Source organism: Haemorhous mexicanus, chromosome 3 (assembly GCF_027477595.1).
Source record: "Haemorhous mexicanus isolate bHaeMex1 chromosome 3, bHaeMex1.pri, whole genome shotgun sequence".
Lineage (NCBI taxonomy): Eukaryota > Metazoa > Chordata > Aves > Passeriformes > Fringillidae > Haemorhous > Haemorhous mexicanus.
Window position 1 is genome coordinate 8,886,555 of NC_082343.1, and position 22,655 is coordinate 8,909,209.

The 22,655-nt window shown below is 45.9% G+C and overlaps 1 protein-coding gene across 1 annotated transcript in view; it reads right to left on the reverse strand.

Moving 5' to 3' along the window:
- Nucleotides 1-281: 281 nt before the first annotated feature.
- The window catches only part of EHD3 (EH domain containing 3), a 30,008-nt gene continuing 7,634 nt past the window's right edge, over nucleotides 282-22,655 (reverse strand). Inside the window, exons 3-6 of the mRNA XM_059840722.1 lie at nucleotides 18,180-18,277; nucleotides 4,766-5,178; nucleotides 3,604-3,768; nucleotides 282-2,291 (exon numbers count right to left, since the gene is read on the reverse strand). Of these exons, the coding sequence (XP_059696705.1) occupies nucleotides 1,764-2,291; nucleotides 3,604-3,768; nucleotides 4,766-5,178; nucleotides 18,180-18,277 (1,204 nt within the window). The 3' untranslated portion in view covers nucleotides 282-1,763. The remainder of the gene's footprint in view (nucleotides 2,292-3,603; nucleotides 3,769-4,765; nucleotides 5,179-18,179; nucleotides 18,278-22,655) is intronic.

Sequence of the window (22,655 nt, forward strand, 5' to 3'; positions counted from 1 at the left end):
GTGGTGGTTACCTCTCCCTTGTACTGAACAAGGTGAACCTGGGTACAACCCCTCTTGCTTTGGCAAGTATGGAGGTTGTGATTAGACTGCCAAGAGAGAAAGATGTTGCAGATGTCAACCAGTCATTCAGCAGTGCACACCTGAGTCCAGCTGGGCTGATCTGAACATGCACCTTTGTGCATAAGCATAATCTCCTCCCTTTGTTGCACTTACAAATAAGCTTTTTTTTTTTTTTTTTTTCAGCTGCATTTCATTTCGCTGTATAAAGAAGTAGACAGATCTGGCCTTTCTTTTTTAATAATGTCTTAGGACCAGGGTACAAAAAAGGTTAATGCATTAATTTTTAAGACAAGTGATAAATGTACTGCAATAAGCACATCCTACATACACAGAATATATTTCTCTATATAATATGAACACAAGAGATATAAAATAAGTTATACTTATCTTGGTTTTTCATCACAGTAGGAGCTCAGCTTATATAAAGTGACAACAGGATTGGAACAACACGCTGCTCCAAAGCAACAACAAAAACCAGAAGAGTGCGCACGCACATGTGTGTTGAGGCAGTGAAACAGTAAATGGAGGGATTTCTGCTAAAATCAGGTCTTGAAAACAAAAATTTCAGAGAGCATGAAAAGTGGGGAAGGTCTCTTGGCTCAGGGTGGAAGTTCTGGAGGGGATCAAGTGTGTGGTGAGGAGTGTGTGTGAAGACTGACATCTTGGCTAGGTTTGTGGAGGCACAGAGCAGAGCAAGCTCTGCCTGGTGCCCCAGTGTGTTCTGCCCTTGTGATGGATCCAGTGTGGGGTTTGTGTCTGTACAGTGAGAATGGGGCCTCACGGCTGTCACTGTGCACAATGAGAGCAAACACGTCACTTCACAGGAATCACAGACACCAGCACTGTTCAAAGAGCAAACACGACCCACTGGCTGTGAAATGCTGGGTGAGCCTGGAAGCGGTGCTCCTCCCTTCCAACCCACCTCATGTCCACCTCTAGGGCCCCCTCCCTCTGCTTCCCTTGGAGTGTGGTTCTCTTGGCTGGGCCTGCAGAACAAATCTCCCCTGGGGACTCAATGGGAGGTAGTGATGACTGGGAACTCTCAGTGTCTGCCCCACAGTGAACAATGAGGAACTCCAGCTGCCCAGTTCAGAGCTCTTTCAGATTTTATTGATGTATTTTTCTTTAAGGACAGGGGAACGTTTGTAAAACTTGCATCTCAACGGTGAATCAAAGTTCCTAAAGTTCTTAACTCTGGGGTTTAGTATCTAGTATTTTAGTGTGGGCTTATGTTAATTAGGAAATGCTCTTTATTTTGGCCAATAGCTTGAAGACCTTGTGGTTTCTCTTAGTCTCCTGAATTTTGCAAGACCCATTAAAAGGCAGAAGGTGCAGCCAAAGCTCAGGAGTGATACTGGCAGTTAGCAGACTTCTATTAGTGCCTATTCCACTCTCCAAAAATGCAGCCCTGTTCAGGTTTTCTTCTACTCTCGCTTAACAGAGTCTCCTAGTTTGCAACATCCTTTCTTTACCTTCATATTTACAGACTACACATTAGAAAGCAGGGACAGTACACTGGAAGAGTTAATTGCATATCATGAAGGATTGGACTTTTTTGTTCGGCTTTAGATTTTGTTCTTCATACAGCAAAGTAGGTACAAATCCAAACGTGATCTCACATCTAAAGGTATAATTTAAGTAAACATGTTGTTCTAGATCTTTCGTTTTCCCCTTCCCTTTCCCTCTCCCCTGTAACCTTCCTTTCACTCTGTTATTTTCCTTTTGGACGGAGGGAGGAGATGGGAAGGGAGCTCATTTGGCAGCTCATGACCCTCCAACTTGACTTTAATGAGATGATTCGCCAAGGCAAACTCCTCATCATCCAGCATGCCATCTTTGTCGATGTCAGCCAGTTTCCAGATCTTGCCCAGCACAGTGTTGGGCAGCTTAGACCTTACCATCTCCTTCTTGGCGTTGGCACCAGTTATTTTGCCGTCGACGGGCGAGAGCGTGTAGAAGATCTCGTCGTACATGGGCTTGTCCCTGGCCACCACCCACTCGGCGTCGTCGATGCCCTCGCCGGCGCCTTCTCCGTAGCCGTGGCCGAAGGGGCCGTGCAAGGTGCCCTCGAAGGCTCCTCCCTTCACCATCTGGGTTGGCCGCTGGGACTCTTCCTGGCGGACCAGCACCATCAGCTGGGCGATGTCGTTGGCCAGCATGTCTTCCACGGTCTCTAGCAGCTTGCTCTTCAGGGGTTGGAACTTGCTAAAATCCTGGGCTTGCAATTGATCCTTGAAAATGGGACAACACAGCAAGAGGTGAGAGACATGGCTGTGTGTGGTGGAGTAATAGTGTACAGTGCAGTGCCTGCCTGCTGCTCGGCTCACAAAACACTGCTACTGCAGAGGAGTGGGGAGTTTGGCATTCCTTCCTCTGACTGCCCTGCTTTCAGCATGGGATCTCCCTGGCTGGCCTTGCTCTTTAATCTTCTCTTAAGTCCTACAGAAAATGACCAAATAGTTCAAGGCAAACAGGTTGTGTGCTCTTGCTACATCCTCCTGCCAGTGCTCTACGTTCCCTCCCCGTTCTGCACTCTGGGAAGGAGATGCCGCCTGGCAAAAGACCATTGTACTCATCGCCATGCAGTGCATCTTTCAGATGCCATCAGTGGTGAGCATGTCTTTACAGCATGGCTCAAATTCTGTAATTTCACAGCTAAGCAAAAGGGCTTTGAGTAGGGCCTGCAGAGAACTACAGCTTTATCTTTCACCCTCTACTCATTAAATCCACACTATTCACTCCAACTGGATTCATACAGGTATTTTTTTTTAAACACATTTTAACACACAGTGAAGGAGATCTCCTATTGGTTACACCCCATAGATTTCATTCCCAACAATTTAGGAAGACTACATTTACAAAAATAGGCAAATGCTGTTTTCCATAGGTAACTAGTAGCAACCTCAAGAGCTAGAACTCAGAACAGGTTTTTGCTTGGACTGAAGCCACACAGCAGTGCAGCAGTGTCCAGCACTGCTTGAATGTACAATACAAGGCTCTGATCCAAGGTCCTTTGAAGTTTTTGACTTGAGTGAGCACTGGGCCAGGTCTCTGGTCTGCGGAACTAAAAGCCTGCTTCTCTGCTTAAAATGGAAAAGGGGCTTTAAGTTTTTACACCTTCCTTTCTCTCTTTCTAGAAACAAAGAGTGAAGTAGAAGACAAATACAGCTCTTGAGGAATGTGGCATATGTAGCCTTTTCAGGACACAGCTTTCCTTTTATTATAAATTGCTTAGGCCTGAAAAATCTGCAAATGGAACCTGGAATTAAAAATAAAGAAAAACAGAAGAAATAATTCGCTGTAAAGTGCTATTCAGGCAAAGAGATGAGAAATGAATGTGAAGCTGTAATGCCTCACATGAGCTCTCTGTGTAAGAAGTGCTCATGCCCAAATATAGCCTGCACATATTTTAAGGCACATTTCAACATTACAGCAGGCTTTTCCCACAGGTGGCAACAATCAGTGTTTGCATGGCTCTGTTGTATTCCCTGCAGTTACTCTAATGCTCTTTCCTTGGATGTTTGCCAGGATGCCACTGCTTACCTGCATCTTTCTCAGATTCGGGAAGTCTCCTGGTGAGATCTGATGCTCCCGTTCAATCCGGGCATAAATATCTCCCAAGTTGTTAACAAGCTCCTTCTTTTTATTGTCTTTCCCAAACATTGAGGGCATTTCCTTCTTTAGGGAACTGATGATGTAGGCATGGACCTGAAGGGAATTAAATTACATGGAATGAAGGCAACTGTTAAATAGCACATCAGAAAATTCTTCTCAGCGGAGTATCTGTGCCCAGGACTTGCCTCCACCTTATCCCACCCTGAAGAGCAAGATCAGCTCCTCAGCTTGCCTGAACCTATGGATTGTTATTCCAGTGCTCAGTGCTCAGCTGTGTGCTCTGTCTGTGTTGAGACAAGGCAAAAACAAGGTGTAGCCCTGAGCATACACACAGTGACATCCATATGCACCTTCTGGAGGGGAGTGGTGGGGATTTTTTTTCTTTCACTGGGCATGGCCTTCAAGGGAACAGTCCCTTCCCAGTCCAAACATACAGGTTCAGTGTTTTAGTATGAATACCAGTCCTTAACTTACGCAACATTGTGGGTTTTGGTTTTTTTTTAATGGTGAACCAAGCATTTTTTCTTGAAATGAATGACCTTGCACTGAAAGTTTTTGAAGGATCTTTTGATCTCTTTTCTCAATTGATGTGGGTTTTTTCCTGTATTTTTAGGGGCTTCTTTCAGTTTATTTAAAATACTCAGGGATACTACAGGCTTATTTATTGTTTGAGTCTCCACCTCCTGTGCATCCATCTTAGTCAGGTATCTCTCTTGGCTAAGAAAGTTTTAAGCAAAAGACCTAGAGCTTATCAATTCCCTTGGTGTATGATTCTGATATACTGAATTGGTCCTAATTCTCAAGTTGCTACCACAGAGCAACTGCTTTCCAGATCCCTTCAAGTGCTACCTGCTTTGATCTGTAGTTACCTTCCTCACTCTGGCCCGCCATGACTGACACACCAAACAAAGGAATTGTTTTCTTCCCATATTGGCACAGGGCTCATATGCTGGGCCTGAGTTAAATGTGATGGAAAAAAGAGTAGGATCCACCAGCTCTACAAGCTGAACTGGCCAAAACCACTTCTCCATCGGCTGCCTGCTGCAGACAGCCTACACCAAATGCTCGGGGCTTCTACGCCAACACCTACCTTGGCCAGCCGCGCTCGCTTGATGAGATCATTCAGCTTCCTGAGGGCTGCATTGCGGGGCAGGCTCTGGATGTCCCTGAACAGGTCCTGCTCCTCTGCCTCAAACAGCTTGCGGTTGTCGGGGATGAGCAGGGGGTGGGACCAGAAGGAGCCGATGTAGACTCTGATGACCTCGGGAGTGTTGACGATCTTCCCCAGGGACCACATGAGGGCACCGTACACCCGCATCAGCTGCTGAGTCTCTATCTGGTCGGCCTTGTTGAGAACAACTCTCATCTTGTCCTCGTGGTTCTTCAGGGCCTTGATGACCTCAGAGAATTCATCAGAGATGTCCAGCTTGTGAGCATCAAAGAGGAGAATGATGCGGTCGACCCGCTCTGCGAACCACTCCAGCACAGCAGCGAAGTCATAACCTGCAAGATGGAGAGGAAGAGCAGAGATGCAGCAAATGTGGGAGCTGAGAGCCTCCCCTGCTGTACTCAAACTACATCTGCACCTAACGGAGGGTAAGCTTGCAAGGAAGTGGCTTTCCCAGTAGAGCAGGTAGCTTGATAAGGAGATGAGGCACTGTCCATACAGTTAAGTCAGGTCTTGTCCTCTTCACATTAAGAGATCACCCAAAGAAGTCTTGAACTTGTGCTCCAGATCTTCATTCAAATGCACATCAAGGAGCAACAGCTGTATTCAAACACTTACTGCAGAAGTCTTGTATGTGGCAACAAGAGGTCTAATTTGTGAATGACTGGCCATCAGCATAGCCTATACAGAAAGCTGGGTCATTGCAATACTTGTAGCCAGACTGGTTTGAGATGCCTATCTCCACTGCTTAATGAATCTCAGGTCTTGTTGTGCAAGACTAACTTTATCCCATCCAATTCAAAACCCAGTATGCAAATAACCTTCCCTAGCAGAGTAACCATCCTGCCATACCTGCTGCATGTGCACAAAGCCAAATGATTTGTGCTCACTTAGCCAAGAGCCTGATGCTCAGCAGACAGCACTGCTGTGAACACCAGAGGCAGGCACAGGCCAGGAACAGTGGGCTCAAATTTCATGTGCCTCAGGACTAAACATAATGGATTCAGTGTCAGACTGGGTCCACCTCTAAGCAGTCCAGGGCATGATAAATAGTGTGTGGAGAAGTCCCTGAAACAATAGTAATGAGAGCAACAAAATTACCTTTTTTCCTAGCTCTGTGGTGGTTTTTTATCGTGCTTTAAAGTCTTAGTGAGAGACTGGTTGGTTCTGTCCCCCTGCTCTGTCAGGCTCCCCAATGCTGTGCAATATTTGGGATTATCTGAGTCATCAGAGTGCTGCACTTTGTTAAGGGAAATCAGGACAGAGCAAATGCTATTTGCATTCAATTCCTTTAATATACTATTTTAATCTTGGCTTTCATGAATAAATACATGATAATTAGTTTGGTGCTTTTTCCTCCTGCTCCCCTTTCTTTTTCTTCCTTTTTTACTTCTGTCCCCTCTAAAACCTAGAGGGCATCCAGTGCATCCCAGTCATTAGACTGGAACTACAGAAGAGAGGATAGCTGAGCTCTGATCTTGCTTTTTCATGCTGGCCTTTTCTTCCATATGACTAAGCAAACTGGAGTGAAATCCTGGCTCTCATGTCAGGAGTAAAGCCTGCGTGAACTTTCTCTTCAGCTGGATAAATTGGTATTAACATTTTGCCACTGAGAACTTTTATAAAACTTCAAAGTCTTATTCCTAGGCAGTGTTCTGCTTTGGTCAATTACAGTGTGCTCCTTACAGGAAAAAGGGGTGGCAGAGTGTGGGCATGTGAGGTGTGTGTTCTTGGATGTGGACACTTTGCCCTGGTCTCTTCCGTGGGATCTACAGAAATCTCAAATGAAAGGCAGATCTTTATCCCACCAGTGTCTTTCTGCTCACGAGGACACAAGTGTCTCCTCTCACAAGAGCAATGCTGGGCCCTGGCTCTTTGCTCAGCTATGTTTGATACTGAGAACTTCAGAGAATTCAGAATCAGTATTAGCTTTGACAAAGACCTGCAGAGCATTCAATATGTTATACTGATAGCTGCATATCTTGCTCAGTCTGTGTGTCTGACCTCAAACACGTCACAAGTCAGTTTTTTAAAATTGAAATAAACTTGATCCTGCTCGCTTTCAGATGTTAACAGCCTTTTTTAACCTTAGGTGCTAACCTCAGCTTTTTAACCTCAGCTGTTCTGGCTGCAGGGAGCTCTGCCCCACTGCTCTAATGGTGCAAAGATCAGTGTGCTGACTCCTTCCTAACCCGTGCTGGGGGCAGTGGCAGCAGGACAAAGTCGATGCTGATAGCTCACTTCACTCGGCCTGGCTTCAGGCTGTCAGCTGTCCCTCTGCAAGCTGATCAAAGAGTGTGCAAACAGGGACCTCCCATGCCCCCTCAAACTTTACTAAACACATGTACAGACTTTATGTTCACTTCTGCCAAGGCTGGAAGTCATCTGGCAAGGCAGGACAGTTTATTCTTCATACGCAGAGCTACACAGCTTGCTTTTTCATCATGGGAGCAGTGAGTCAGGGTGACTTTATTTGGAGATGTTTGTGCATTTAACCTTGTAAAATCTCATGGACTGGGATGTTTTCTTGTCAAGCTGCCACATGCTTGAATTGTACCATAGCTACTTTGTCCAGTCTTTTTCTTGGGAGAATCAGATGGAAAACAGTCATGCTCTCTAGGCTACCTTGTAATGCTACAGTGATGTCCTGTCACAGATCTTGTGGATAGTTTCCCTCTGACAGTAGAGGAACAGTCATTGTTACACTCTCTGTTGTGTTAATAGGTGCTGGGATGAGTTAGGGAAAGTGTCTGCACCTGACACTCAGTCCACCTTGCAGGGATTTAGTAAAAGTGGGAACTGATTATTTAAAAGAATGGAGGTATAGAAAAAAATGTGTAACTGTAGTTTTGGTATTAACTTGGGAGACTGACCTTAGCCTGGGTTTCAAGGTTTGTCCAAAAGTATCTTTAGGTGCTTAGCTCTCATGGTTTTTATCCTGTATCAAGCCTGCATCCACAGTGGCACTTAGAGGGTATCTATTTACTAAGCCTCTCTTTCCCATTAACAAAAATAAATGTTGCTTTACCTAGCAAGAAAAGGAAATTAATATCTGCTCAGACCCTTTGTGTATTCTCAGCTGCTACACTAACATACAATGAGTCCTGAATGTCTCTGTGGACTTCATTAAATGTCCAGATTGATTAGCAGACTTTCTTTCCTAGCTTCTTTGACGGCTCAGAAATATTCTCCTGACAGCTGTCCTGCATATCTCCATTAAAGAGAGAACAAAGCCCTGGCGAGTAACACTTGCTGTTGACTGCTGAAACATCACCATGGACTCCTTTACATCCCTTGCTGGGAGAAAAGCCCAACCCACAGCCTCCCCTTGTATGTCCCTCTGGCACTGGGGAACCTCTCCTGTTGGTGCCCAGCTGAGCAAGAAGCAAGTCTGGTGTGTGCAGTTCTACTGATCACAGCTGCATTCCCCTGTACGGGGGTACTTGGCAGGAAAAATGAGGTGTAAGTGCAAGTATTCTGTTCTTAGGTGATGGAACACTATAGAGGGAAGATTACCCTGAGTGCTGTAAAGTTCCTTAACAAACAGCATGACGTGGGACAGAGCTCTGTTTACAACTTTCTACTCGGAGTCACTGACTGTGGTGGTGTTTTCTCACACAGTGCCTAGAGAATTGCTACAGATGTGATTCATGGGGTTGACTTTGTAGTCTTGCTTTTAGTGTATAATAGATTGTTACTAAAGCATTTGGATAGTTGGATGACAATGTAAATGGCTAAGGGCAAGCTATTAATAAAGGTGTTTAAAAAGAAGGTCTTAGATTAATATTTTACCATTGAGTTTGGAGCTTCCATTTTTGGAGGGCTCTTCAATGCCACAGAGAACTCAGGGCATTTTGCCCGGCTCTAGCCAGAGCTGGAGGGGTTCAAAACCTGAAAACATGAGGCTCATTCTGTAACTAAACTTAATCATTATAGCCTCACTTTGCTTTCTCCCCTCCTGCCCCTTTTTAATTTCACAGATGCACTGGGCCTGCCTCTCTCTTCTGGCAGTTTATTACTGTGTGAGCTTAGACCAAGAACTGATCTTCATCTGCAGTCAAATTAAGAGTTTTCCTGGTGTCCCTTGCTCGTTCCACTGCAAATGCATTATGTCTCCCTGTGCCTCCCTGTGTTGTAGGGTGTTGCTAAGGCCTCTCACAAAGCAGGCAGGCACTATCTCAGCTTTGGCAGTGTTTCAGGGGTGGATGATGCTGTCCATGGAACTCAGCACGGTTTTACTGTGAACTTACAGGGTGGCTGGGAAGCCATCTGCTTGCCAAAGCTGCATTAATGCAAAACCATTATTACAGGGATGTTCAGACAGAACTGTAAAGCGAAGAATTTGCTGTTCAGTAATTCCTGCCTGTTGTGCTTGCATCCCTGTTGAAAAATATGCTGCATATTTAAACATTCTCTAACATCACTGATGCAGCTTCTTTCACAACCTCCAGATAAGGTGAACGTGAAGAGAAAATGAATCCAAATCATACAGCAGTGGGAGGACAAGATGAACATGATAACAATTTTATTCCATCAGATTTTTTTTTTTTTCAATGGGACAGGTTTCCTTCTGACAGCATGAAAAGGACTCAACAGACTTAACACAAAGCTGACAAGTCAGCAGGACTGTCAGTGGGTTCAGCCTGCAGAGAAAATTATATTCTTGCAGACACCTTGCCACCTAGACTCCATAAGGCAGGCTGGCCTAATGAATTCTTGTCTGTGCAGCACTGGAATACCTGGCAGCACGCATTTCACCAAGATCTGACAGGATTATGCAATTACATTCTGTCAAGTCAGATCAGGCATGATACAGTCTTTATGCTGACTGTGAGAAGATGGATGATACCTGACCCAGCACAAAATCTGCCTGGCTAAAAGATTCTAAAGCCAATTTGTACCAGCAAGGAGTGGGCATGCACTGGTTCAGCATTTCTCACCATGCAGCTACAGTGGTTGTTGGTTTAGGTTTGTTTAGTTTGTGCTATTTTTTTTATTTTTACTGGTAGCAAGCATACTAGTGATTTCCTTTATTGTGGAACCGTAGCCACAGGTCCTGTGGTAGTGGAGTTCAGGTGGGGTTGAATGGAAACAGTGAGATCAAGAAGTGCAGAAAACCCCAAAGCTGCAGCTCTGCACCAGATATTTCACAGCTTGCTGTTATTACTGCTGTAAACTGTGCTGCTGCTTTTATCAATTTACTTCTTTCCTGCTGAATTTTAGTCACTGTGAGCTTCCTTTTCATATTTCTAAAGCTGGTGTTATTTAGAGATGAAAGGTTTACCACATTGTGCCACTCTATAAGGCAGAGTTTTATGGCAGTGTCCCTATTTGTCAAGTGGGAAACTGGCTCTGATTGTCTGAGAACAACATCCCAAGATGACACTCTGAACACTGACTGCCTAGAGAGGGAACAGCTCTGGGGAGATGAAATTAAATGAATGCTGATTCCAGGGAGCTTATGACTTAAATGTTTGTAATTGAGTAAGAGAGCTCTGAGGCTTAGTCTAACTGGTCACAGAGATGTCCTCCCCGAAAGCCCTTCAGAGTCCAGGGAAGAAGACTTGTGTCATTGCAAAACAAGCAGCCCACGCTGGCGGGGGAGAATGTGCCAGGAGGGGCAGGTGTTACCCAAATGTGACAGATGGCTGTGAGCAAAGGAGAAGGAAGGTCACACGATGGTCAGAGGAAGAAAATGAGGGGAGGGAGGGGGAAGTTACACATCCCTGTGAGGACATACAAAGTGAGTGGGAAGCTGGGTTGGGTGGCAGTTGTGGTGTCCTAGAGAGAGAAGGGTGCTGGGTAAGAGTATCAGAGAGGAAACAGCTGGGACTGGGTGGAAGAAGAGTGATTTGAGCAAGTTTTTCTCAAGGTGAGGAGCTGGTGGTGCCAGCAAGGAGAGGGCAGAAAGGATGATAAAAAGCAAGGGATTGGTACTGGATACACCTCACTGCAGCTCATCCTAAAACACCTTTGTAAAATGCTGCCATGCTCCTCTCTGGAAGTGGCTGCCTCCCAAGGGAATATAAAGAGATTCCTGTAATGCATATCTGTGGGTGTGCTGGGAAGTACTCAGAAGGCCTTTGGGATGAAAAGATTTCTTTGAATGTCGCATACCCTAATTTCTAGAGCAGGCCCCAGCTTGCCAATCACTTCTGCCTGTGCCTATACTCAAAGAAATAATCTGTCCTGGAGCTGCTGATTCAGAGCACTGGGAGCTACATCCTCCTGCCAGTGCTCCCCATTTCCTCCTCTTCCATACCAAGAACTAATGGAAACATTAAATACGTTTTGGAGGCTTTAAGGTTTCCAAAGGAAAGGAAAAAGACTCAAAGCACAGCAGGTCTCTGTTCTCAGCTAGCAACAATGCTAACATTAACATGAACCAGTACCTGGAGTGCCAGACTGTGTGGCTTTTTGCTTTCATGTTGTTTACTGCAGGGGCTTCAGGGTGGGGAAGAGACTGGGAGCCTGATGGGGCTCTGGCTTTGTCACTGGAAAGTCAATGAAACCTCACTAGGCACATTCAAATCAGGTGGAGCAGAACTGAGGAGAGCATTGTCCAGAGCTTCTGTGTACACACAGCCAGAACTTGTCCCATCTACAAGTTTTTATCTTTGCCACTTGTGACAGATGGGCCTGAGCATTACCTGGTATTTGGGCCAATTCTAAAAACTAAATTCTAAAACAGTTTCCAGACAGATTTTGAGACCTCAGAAGGCACCTGAATAGGCTTTCCAAAGAAGGCCAGGCTTTCCAAAGAAGTCAGTGTATAGCAGCATTGATGCGTAGCTGGGATTCCAAGGAACCTTTTTTTTTACTATGGCATCCAAACACAAACTGAATTCTCCTGTATTCATACTTTAAATTTCAGGAGAAATCATGTTTGAAAAGCTGGTCTGAAATGGCCACCAGTGACTGACAGCTCCCAGGGACCAGGAAACACATTCCTTCTCCATTGTTACTCAGGATGCTGAAAGAATGCATGATGGGCATAAATAATGCAAATTGATGAGATGCTGATGGCATGACCATCTTCCCTCTATGCAACAGAATATTTCTGGAGTGCACAGTGCACAACAAATGGACAAGCTGCACAGCTGTTCAAAAACTCAGACTTGTTTAGTAACACAAATGAAATGCTTGCTGTATGTTAATAGGAAGAGAAAAAAGCACAGCCCTTTCCATATGTGCAGCCATTTAATCTTTGGTGCTGCTTTTTTTTTTTTGCTCTTCCAGTTCTGGAACTGCAAAATATATCAGTATTTCCAACCCTAATAATGGAGTCCCTCTCCCCCCACTACCAAACAAAATATTGGTTTGGCTTTCTCAAACCCCAAGTATAATCTTAACCTTCTGTTTGCATACTGCTTTCAGGTCAGTAGAGTTAGGCTCATGGCTTCACGTATTTCTAGATCTAAAAATGAGAACTGTGCAGATTTTCTGCTCATTTTTGTGTTGTTTTCTAAGAGGAAGTGCAGAACAGTGTGCCTGTAAGAGCTGAGCATTTCAGTGGAACAGTGTGTGTTAAGTGAGACTGTGATAAAATCAGGCAGGTTGGCAGAGCAGCTGTAATGGAGGTGAACTGGAAAGTCAAAACTAAGCAGTGCACTTTCACCCTCCCAGGCAGGGTGAAATACAGAATATAAGCAAACATCACCAGTGGGGAGTATTATAGCAAATATTTGAAATGCCTCCCTTTTAGAGGCTTTCAGGGTGGATGCCTTTAGTTTGTATCATGCTGTTGCTAGCACACGTGACAAAGCTCCTCAGAAAAAATATTTTTTTGTTGCCATTGTACCCTAAACAGCATTGCATGAAGTGGGAGAACATCAATTCCCTTGGTGTTTGCCTTTCCCTTCCAAGCATGGCTATTTGAGACACAGCCAGGCTGAGAGCTCTTCACTGCCCAAGACTGTTGCTATTACCATGTTTCTTCTTGCTGTCAGATTGGTGAGTGATTAAGTGTCCCTGGTGCTGAAGCTGCTGGTCATTTGGGAACTTTGCTTTCTCAGGAGAAGGGTGAGGCTGGTGGGTAGGGTTTTTTTCCCTTAGCTATGAAGCCAGCAGAATGGAACTGAGTGGAAGGCTGGGAAAATACTGGAATAGTGAATACTGGAAAGCAAGCCAACGAGGAATGACACTGCCAGTCCTTACCTCCTGGCTAGGACCTTGTGGTCACTGCTAACACAGGAAAGGGAGAAGGCAGCATACAGAGAGTGAACATGAAGTAAGTGTTCAGGATATATCCAGGAACTACTACCCCAAAAGAGGGACCAAACACAGCTTGGCCAAGGTGCCACTGAACCTGGCAGACATGGATCTGCTCAGCTCAGGGCAGATGTAGGCTGAGACAGCTGGGCAGCAGAGCGTGCAAGGCTCAGCCCCCAGGGATGGCACTGCCACTGAAGCACACGAGTTCTTGTTGCCAGGTGGCTCCATTAGCAGGGCAGACTCACAGGGTGATGAATTATGAGGAAGTCCTCGCTCCTGTCCTGGCTCTGCATGACCTGATCTGTGGTCCTCCCCTCTGTCCTCATTTATTTCAGTCATCCCCTCCTCATTTTCCCTCCCAGCAGGCTGGCCTGAGCTCATTATGTGACACCAGAACAGTGCTTTGGCATTTGTATCATTATCAAATTGTCAAAACAGACAAGACTGTGCTGCTTTGGTCCCAACACCTCCCCCAGGGGCATCTCTGCAGCCTCATGCTCCCCTAGAAACAATAAATAACAAAAAGGACACAGAGCAAGGGGCAAGGCAATGCAATCATTAGTTCTTTAAATGTGAACATAAATGCCTCAGTCTGTAAAAATGATCAGAAGAGAAATGGGTGCCTTCCAGGCAAGGATAATACAGAAGCAGTGAAGGACAGGATGCTTTGGGCCAGGACATCCTGGAAACATTTCCCACAAAGCCTGTAAATGACACCTGTGCATCCTAGGGAGTCTGGCTACCACACCTGTGACACTGTGGGTGCCCACCACAAAGCAGTGCATGAGTCAGGAGCTCAGTAGGTCAAATCAGTGCAGGCAGCTCCTTGGCTACACTTGTTAGGAGGGCCTGAGAGCAGCAGCAGCTGCTGTGTCAGTGCTGGTGATGTCTCTGCATGTCAAAGGGATGTGCACTTCAGCTATGACAAACTGCATCACCCTCAACTGCTTAATAGCCTAAACCTGCAGCTCTGCTATGGGGAAACTTCCTGGGCTGCTCTGTGGGGGAAGGGGGGTCTTTATGGTCTGCAGTCCTGGGAGAGAGCCAGTGCAGAGCTTTGTTTCCTGGGATTATACAGCATTCCTTGCAGCAAAGCTTGGTAGCCATTTGCAAAGCCCTGCTGCTGGCTGTAGGAGGCTGAGTGCTGCTAGCACTAACAGCAGCACCCTGTGCTCCTGCACACACTGGCTGTAAGGGGACTGTCAGATCTGTCACCTTTAACAGCAACAAGGCAGTGAATTTAATTCAGAGTTGTGTTCAGACAAGTTCCAAACCTGGACCTGGCCCCTGAATCAATCCTTTAAACCCTGTTCCCTTGCTCCTGCTCTTTAAAACATGGATGCAGTAACAGGAACAGCTACTGCTTTGAAATTCAGGGGTATAAGGTGGCTCTCATGGATTGCTAAACTTTGACAGCCTGGTATTCTGCTAAGCTGACACTGTATAGATTAACTAATCCTCCTGACGTCTAATGGGGAGGGAGATGGACTTGTGATGTTCCCACTGAGAGGAATTTCCTATTTTTAGAAATGCTGCTGGTTCTCATGGGATGGACAGGCTGGGAAAGCCTGCCACATCTTTTACATCTTTACTTTCTCCCTCAAATTTATGACAGAATGCTGCTTCACTATCTACTCTCTTCCCTGACACTGCATCCCAGGTACCCCAGTCTGAGGGTCTTAGAACCTACTACTAGCACTGGGGGTAAGAAAAGCATTCCAGTTCCAAGCAGTTAAGAAACTTCAAAGTCTCTTGGAAAACCTCTGTAACAGACTCCCTCAGGTATTGCTTCATTCCCAAGTGAAATCTGAGCAGGCTGGGAAGGTATAGAAGGAGCAGAAGAATTTTGTTGTGTCAGCATTTTTAAGCCCTGTCTTGTTTTCTGCCTAGACCATGTTATTGCTCTATCTGCCTCCAAAACCAACTTGCTCTGAGGTCAGCTTGGCTTGTAAGCTTGGTGGCAAAGGTGTCAGCCTCACCACTTTTTCCTATTCCTCTTCCATGGGAGCTGGGAGGTGACTACTCCCTTTCAAACACCTTGAGATAAGCTCAAGCCAATGCCTGGCAGCAGCCCTTCCTAAACACAGGCACCTCAGCACTCTCTGGACTTTTCCTGCTCCCTGTAGACAGAAATTGCTGGAGTTGTCCCAGCCTCAACAAAGCCATATTGACCTAAACCAGGTGAAGATCTTGTCCTGTATCTATTGCAAGGTCATCTGACCTGGCCCACGTGACCACTCCAGTCTCTCCCAGATGTAAACAGTGACAAAGCAAGGCCCCAGTTACACTGTACTTTTAACTGTTGTGATGAGATCAGTGACAGCCCCCTTCTCTGGCTGAAGATACAGCAGAGCAAATTCCGGGGATGGCAGGATGATCAGGAGATGGCTGATCCATCTGGAGTTGCCTCCTGGCAAAAGGGTTGAATGACCACACACTGTAGTCACAGGGCCAATGTGCCAATTTTCTGCCCTAAGTGCACTTAATTGCACTGGGGGCAGAGAAGCTGTCCAGGAAGAACCTGATCCACATGCTGAGACAGGCCTCCAGTTCTGCAAACATGTGCAGCATGCAGAAATGTACAGAACTGGGACTCCCCTTTAGCCTCCTCAGCTGTTTCCCAATGTTTGCAGAGGCATTATTGGCTTGGGTTAATGTACACCAGTGACTTTTGTAACAGTGCACAGCTGTGTTATAAGCATGTTCTGGCATTGCTGGCATTTACTAGAGTAGCTGCAAAGTATAGAATTGTTTAGGTTAAAAAAGATCTTTAAGATCATTGAATCCAACCATAAACCCAGCACTGGCCTCAGCCCACTGATCTGTCCCATGCATTCAGATCCCTCTAGAGATTCCTCTTCCTACCTTCCAGCACACCAACACTCCAGCCCAGAATGGTGTCATCTTCAGACTGGCTGAGGGTGCTCTCACTCCTCTTGTCCAGATCACTGATTAAGATATTAAACATGACTGGCCCCAGTGCTGAGCCCTGGGCAGCACCACCTGTGACTGCCTTCCAGCTGGATTTAACTCTTCTCACCACCACTCCTGGCCTGGCCATCCAGCCAGTTTTTCACCCAGGGAAGGGTGCACCCATCCAAGCCATGAGCAGCCAGTTTCTCCAGGAGAATGTGAGGGAAGCAGAGTCATAGGCTTTACTAAAGTTTAGGGAGGCGATATCCTCAGCCTTCCCCCATCCAGGAAATGGGTCACCTTGTCACAGCAGGAGATCAGGTTGGTTGCCTTTCATAAGCTTGTGTTGCCTGGCCTGATCCATGATGATGATCAGTTCCACAACCTTTGCCAGCCCCAAGGTCACACTGACAGGATCTAGAATGGGACACCAAGACCCACTGGAAAGCTGACACAGAAATTTTTGCAGAAGGAGCAGCAAGAGGTGCCAGTGTATTCTGCAGGAGAGTATTTTTAGTTCTGTAAACAGCTGAAAAGTAGGAAAATCTTGCAATACGTGTCAGCATTTGAATTAGTGAGGAGATTTGGAAAAGGGGCTTGAAATGGGTCCTTTTTGACTCACCTATACCTTCTTTTTAGTTTTTTTTAATAACAAAAATACTTCCTCCTAAACAAGTTTCTTTCACTGTGATAGTTCCACAGGAGAAGTGGTTGCTTTCAGTGGCATTTTTTGATTGGAAAATGTCTATACCACATAATACAATTTTTTTTTAATCTCCATAACACTTTCTGCTGAGGGAAGGAATGCTTGCACAGCATATTTTTCAACCTTCTCATGAAGGCTGGCACACCTTGGAATTTCTGATCCTCTAGCAGTGCAGAGGCCCACAATGAAAAAGGTTAATATGAGGGTTTTTTTTGTGAACTGTAGCTGTGCTTTATTGACACTTCTTTACTAGCTAAGGTTCCTGTGGTGGAAAATCCCAGCAAGACAAACAAGACCTGGCTCCGTGCAAGGTGACTGCTTGATTAAAAGAAAAAAGGAAGTTTCCAAGAAAAATTTCAAAGCAAAAGTGTTATAGCACTTGGAAAGTCATGAGTCATCTGGAATCTTATGGGGCAGAACATGGAAATATGGGAAAGGCCTCAGCACTTTGGGGTGGAGCCTGTGCTGCTGAAACTCAACTGTGCACTGTTAATGGGCAGTGTGCACGAGAACTGATCTCAAACCTGAATGCAGAGATTACTGCTATTGGCTTTCTTCCAGTGAAATGGTGCATAGCTCCCAGCTTTATCTAAGGAACCTTCCAGAAATGCAAGCTATGCCACCATCACCTTACGGAGCAAGAAGGTGACCACAGAGGTTTAAAGTATAAAGATGTTGCCATGGTGAGTCTGAGAGTGACCTCAGAAGTTCACTAAGAGACTCTATACTATTCATCAGCTCCAGTTACAAGGGTCTGTAGTGACAGGACAAGGGGGAATGGCTTTAAACTGAAAAAGGGTAGGCTTATATTGGATATTGAGGAGAAATTCTTTACTGTGAGGGGGGTGAGGCACTGGCACAGCTTGTCCCAAGAAGATGTGGATGCCCCATCCCTGGAAGTGTTCAAGGCCAGGTTGGACAAGGCTTCAAGCAACCTGGTCTAATGAAAGGTGCACCTTTCTATGGCAGGAGTTGGAACTAGAGGATCTTTAATATCCCCTCAAACCCAAATTACTCTAGGATTTTATGATTTGGTGTCCACAGGCTTTCTAGATTCCCTACTGCAATGAAGAACTTGAGTGCCAATGGTTCTTAAACCCAATCCAGTCCTGCACTAGATTTAGGGAGCCTGGCCAGTGCAAGAAACCAGGTAGATTACAATGGGGGCCTTGGCTATGGTTATCAGTAAGCCACTGAAAGGAACTGGTTCTGCAAAGCAGATAGGCATCACTTGACTCTGATAGAAATCTCTTCCGTGGGGTAACACTGGACTGTGACACAAGTACTGCTGACCTTGTCAGCAGCCTTCCCTGAAAACACCTAAATTCTCTGCAGGAGATTAACCATGTCCCTTTGGTCTCCATTTCCAAAGAAATGCTGCAGCTGTGAGAGACTCCCACCACTGCTTTGATCCACAGCTTGTCTAGTTTGAAGTGAAAATCATATGGAGTTCCTTTGGTTTTCATTACTGTCATTTAGAAGAGAACTGAACTTGGGACTTACCTCTGCTAATTCTCTGCTTTTCTCCAGAAAGGATTCCTGGAGTATCAATGACACTGATGCTCTCTAATACAGGATTAGGTAGCTGGGCACAGACAAACCTGTGTGGAAAAATAAATGTGTTTAAAAAAATAAAAAATGCAAAACACAGTCATGATGTGCTGCACATCACAGGCAGCATGGGACAAGTCAGACTCTGATCTCTCAAGTCTTTGGCTGGAGCTTGAAGCTACTGTTACTTAAAGAAATGAGAAAGAAACTAGAACTAAACACTTTGCTTTGCTGCCTCTGGAACATGGGTCTCAGTCATGACCTATGACAGGATTTTTATATGGGCCCCCAAGTTGTGAATTATGAAAATATTTGGGTTTTCATTTATGTGCTGTTTAGATTTTAACAAGAAGTGGTATTTGTTTTTCCTTGGTTAAGCATTCCCCTGAAAACTTCTGAACTCAAGTGAACTGAAATAACTTGCTTTAAAAAAAAATCAGCAATTCTGTAGGACTTCTGTTCTCTTTCAAATCTGTCTTAAAAAGACAAAAAGTGTGCTATTATTGCAGCATGGAAGTAGTAAAGCATAGGCAGCATGAGATCTCAAGAGGTTGCTCAGTCTATCCTCTTGCCTCAAGGCAGGATCAGTCAGGTTATTTGTCTAAAGTGTTCTTCAAATCCGTAACAATGCAGACTCACCAACATTTGCTGTGAGTCTACTCCATTACTTAATAACCTTTACAGTAAATCCTCTTTTTTAATGTCTAATCTAAATTTCATATGCTATAATGCTCCTCAGTCAAAAACACAATTGATGTGGAAAATTACTTATTTTTCCCCTCTTGTCACAATTCACACTATTGCTACCCTGCTCCCCTCAGTCTTTCCCCTACAGAAATCAGTTTGGTGGTTATTTATTTCTTTTTTCTATCTCTTCCAGTTCTCTCTAGCTGCCTTTCCAGCTCATTTCTAAATCCCTAAAGACTCTTGCAGCCTTCCTTTGGGTCTTCTCAAACTGCTCCACATATTTCTTCTTCAGGCACGATGCCACAGGCTGACATACTCCAGCCACAGCCCTGTGGTGAGCACAGTGGATGGATTGCTCCTTATCTCTTAGACTTGACAGTCTGTTTATACATCTCAGTGACATGTTTGCTTTTTTAACAGCACTATGACACTGTTAGCTCACATTCACTTTGTAATTCACTGCTCCCCCCTCTGCAGCTCCATTTATGTGTAATTGCTCTTTAGCTAGTTGTTCCCCATCCTGTATCTATGCAAATCACTGCCTAAGAAGAGTCACTTGTGCTTTGTGGGCTGTAGCTCATCTATTTCAGTTGCTAGTAACAGCAAAGGACACTAAAAGCCTATCTGCTTCCTGGTAGCATTTCATGGATAGCCTTTTTGGGATGGCATTCCAGGCAGCTCTGTGTGTGTGTGTGTGTCTGTGTGTGTTCATATGCATATTAATAGGGTGGTGTGACACCCAGGCACAAAAAACATGTTACTGTGGGAGGAGGCAGAACCACAGAGGATGGGGGTTGGTACAAGGACCACTCAGTGCAGTCAGGGCAGATGCAGCCCTGCAGTGCTCTGATGAGTGTCTGGCTCTGCAGAAGCCCCTGCACCTCTGAATTCCTCCAGGCTATGTCACAACGCAATTGTTCCACTTGTATGACCCCAAGAAGATTCTGTAAAGAGTGAATCCTCATGGGTTAAAGAGTGTCTCCACCCCTAAGCTGTCAGCTATTTCAAACACATATTACAGCTTCCCACATCCCCAGCTTGGCAGGTGGCAACAGGGAGCATTTCTGAATGTGTAATAACTCATATCAAACAGGGGGACTGGCTTGATTATCCTGTTGAGTGCCAGGCACAGCAGCAGAGAACAAAAGGCTCAGGAGGTCATGTTATTCCCTTGTCCTGCCAACCCAGGTTTGCTCTTCATTGTTGCAGCCCTGAGTACTCCTTGTGCTGTAACATTAAATGGGGCAGGGGGATTTTCCACCAGTTTCTCTAGGAAAAGTATCCCACGGGAGATTTCAGATATAAGGTCAGAGGCCAGCATGAGTGAGTGCATTCTGGCTCTTTTGGCAGAGTTAAGGCTGCTGCCCTCCTGGTGTCTCAGCAGAACTGCAGGACCTCAGGGAGCTTGACCTAATTCTGGTTGGGGCCATATGAAGGGAAGAATGCTGTGCCAAACCGGAGTTTCACCACCTCTACAGGCAGAGCAGAGCATAGGGCTGAAGGAACAACATGTTATCTACCTCTCCAGCTGTTCACAACACAAAATCAGGACTGAGTCCACCTCAGTTTCCCAAAACAGACTTTGGGGATGGGGGAATTCTTGCAACCTAGCCAATGTGATACAAAAGTAATGGGTGAGATTCCTGAATTTGCTCCAGGCCCATGGTGCCAAACAAGTCTTCCTGATAACAAGGTGCAACTTCTCATCCCTCTGGAATCTTCCCAGAGGTGGGGGTTGGCCAGCAGAACTAGAGAAGGGTTTGTTTTCCTTTCTCTCAATGCCCAGGAACAACCTGGGGCAAGAAGAGCAGACAAGAGACAGGATTGTGCAGACCTGCTATCCTCATTTCAGCCCTGGGCAGCCCTATGTCCCAGGTATAGGCAGGTGCTCCATCTCCTGGGAATGAAGGGAGGGAGGATACAGGCTCTGAGCAGCACAATTTGCTTGTCTCCCAGCCAAACCTGACTGTACTAGTCTTCCCTTGCTTCTTGGAAAGTGGCAGATCCCAGTCTCTGCTGGGGAGGGAGTCCCAGCTAAGGGTGGATGCTCACTCCTGGAGCAGCAGGCTCTGCACCCCACATGACACAGTGCTGTGAGCTGCCACCTCTCAGCCAAGACCAGCTTGGCCTGTGTGAATGCTACTGTCTCATGCTGCTCTGCTCCTTTCCACTGATGCTCACAGTCAAGTGTTACCTTTAACCATCCCTGGGCAAAGCAGACTCCCCCATGGCCAATCTTATCTCAGCTTAGAGGTGTGGCCCTTGCAGATTAGCTCCCTTCTGCAAATTTCTTGCTCACAGCCTCCTAGCTGAGGTCAGGGCATAGGCATATATACAGCAGCAGTGAGGTATGTGCAAGGCAGAGATAGTTCTGCTTGTCCCTAGCCCAGAAGCCAGGCCCACTGTAAAAGTAAGTGTGGGTGGCTTGATCTGGTCCGGTGGGTGCACCAGGACTTACATTTGCTAAATTTCTGGCCCTCTGAGTCAACTCTTGCATGTGTTTAATTTCCTAATTAGCTGGGCATTGGCATCTGCATTTTCAGCATGTGATGCTCACACAGCTGAGCCAGTCCCCCTTAGCGTGTCTCCTCTGTCAGTTTAGAAATCATTACCCCCTCTTTTTTCATGTCAGCAAGAGAAAGGTGTCATTAGCTGCTGTGGCTACTCCCTGCATTGCTAGAAGGACTGCACTTATGCTGCTGCTGAGCCACTGCTGTGTCCCTCTGGCCTGCTGCCTGCACAGGCACAGGCTTGACTCTTTCCTCAGGAGAAGGAAGAGTAAAGAAGCATAACAAGAGCACAGCATGATACAGTGAACTGGGTTAATGCATGCAGAGATTCCTTGCTGTATCAGGAGCAAATTGCATTCAGGACACATCCAGGCTAGTTCAGAAGTGTTTGCTTTTTTGCCCCCCCATGCCTGGCCTAATGTTCCTTCTCTGCAGTGAACTGTCTGCCAGCTGTGGCTGTTCTTGGCTATCAGCTGAGCTGTTCTGAATTACGTCCTCTTTATCCACAATCTCTGCACTCCAGGCAAGAGGCCTGCTATTCTCTTAGGGAAAATGACTGTTCTGCCCTGATGTAGGGAGTGGGAAGTCACCTGACCTAACTGTTGGTCAGATGCAGATGTTCTGGGCCCTACGAAACAACAAAAACTTCTCCAAGTCTCTCTGGTGCAGGACCATGTTGACGTATTTGAATGATGCTCCTGTGCAGTGATCAGATGCTGCTTCCTGTCATCCTGAGGCACTGAGAGGTTTTCCACACAGCAGTTGACTCCAGCTAGGTCCCTCTCCTGACAGCAAGTTTCTCCCCAGGCTTCTCTGCAGGCTTTCCCTGCCTCACTGCAGCCTACACCAGCACTCCTGTAGTCAGTGCTGGTAGGAGATGCTGCACCCTCTGGACAGTCATTCTCTAAGCTTGGGAGACTGAACAGGAGCCAGAAGCCAGCCCAGCTTTCCTGGCTGTTTGGCTGAGCAGCTGCCATGTTTCCAGTATCTCCCACAGTGTTAGGGGAAGGCGTCGATGATGGGTGTAGTCAGTTTGTTGCCTTCTGCAGCACAGTTTGTGCTCATCTAGGATATGGGTGTGTGCTGCTGGCTTCCTGTGAGGCCTAGATCCAAAACCCTCCATATGGTTGGGCTGGGTCTAGGGGATGGAAAGGTTAAATTCCTCATGTCACAGAGGCACTGTCCAAACACCCTGCTACTCTTTTTTACAGGAAACACATTAGCGTGGTCA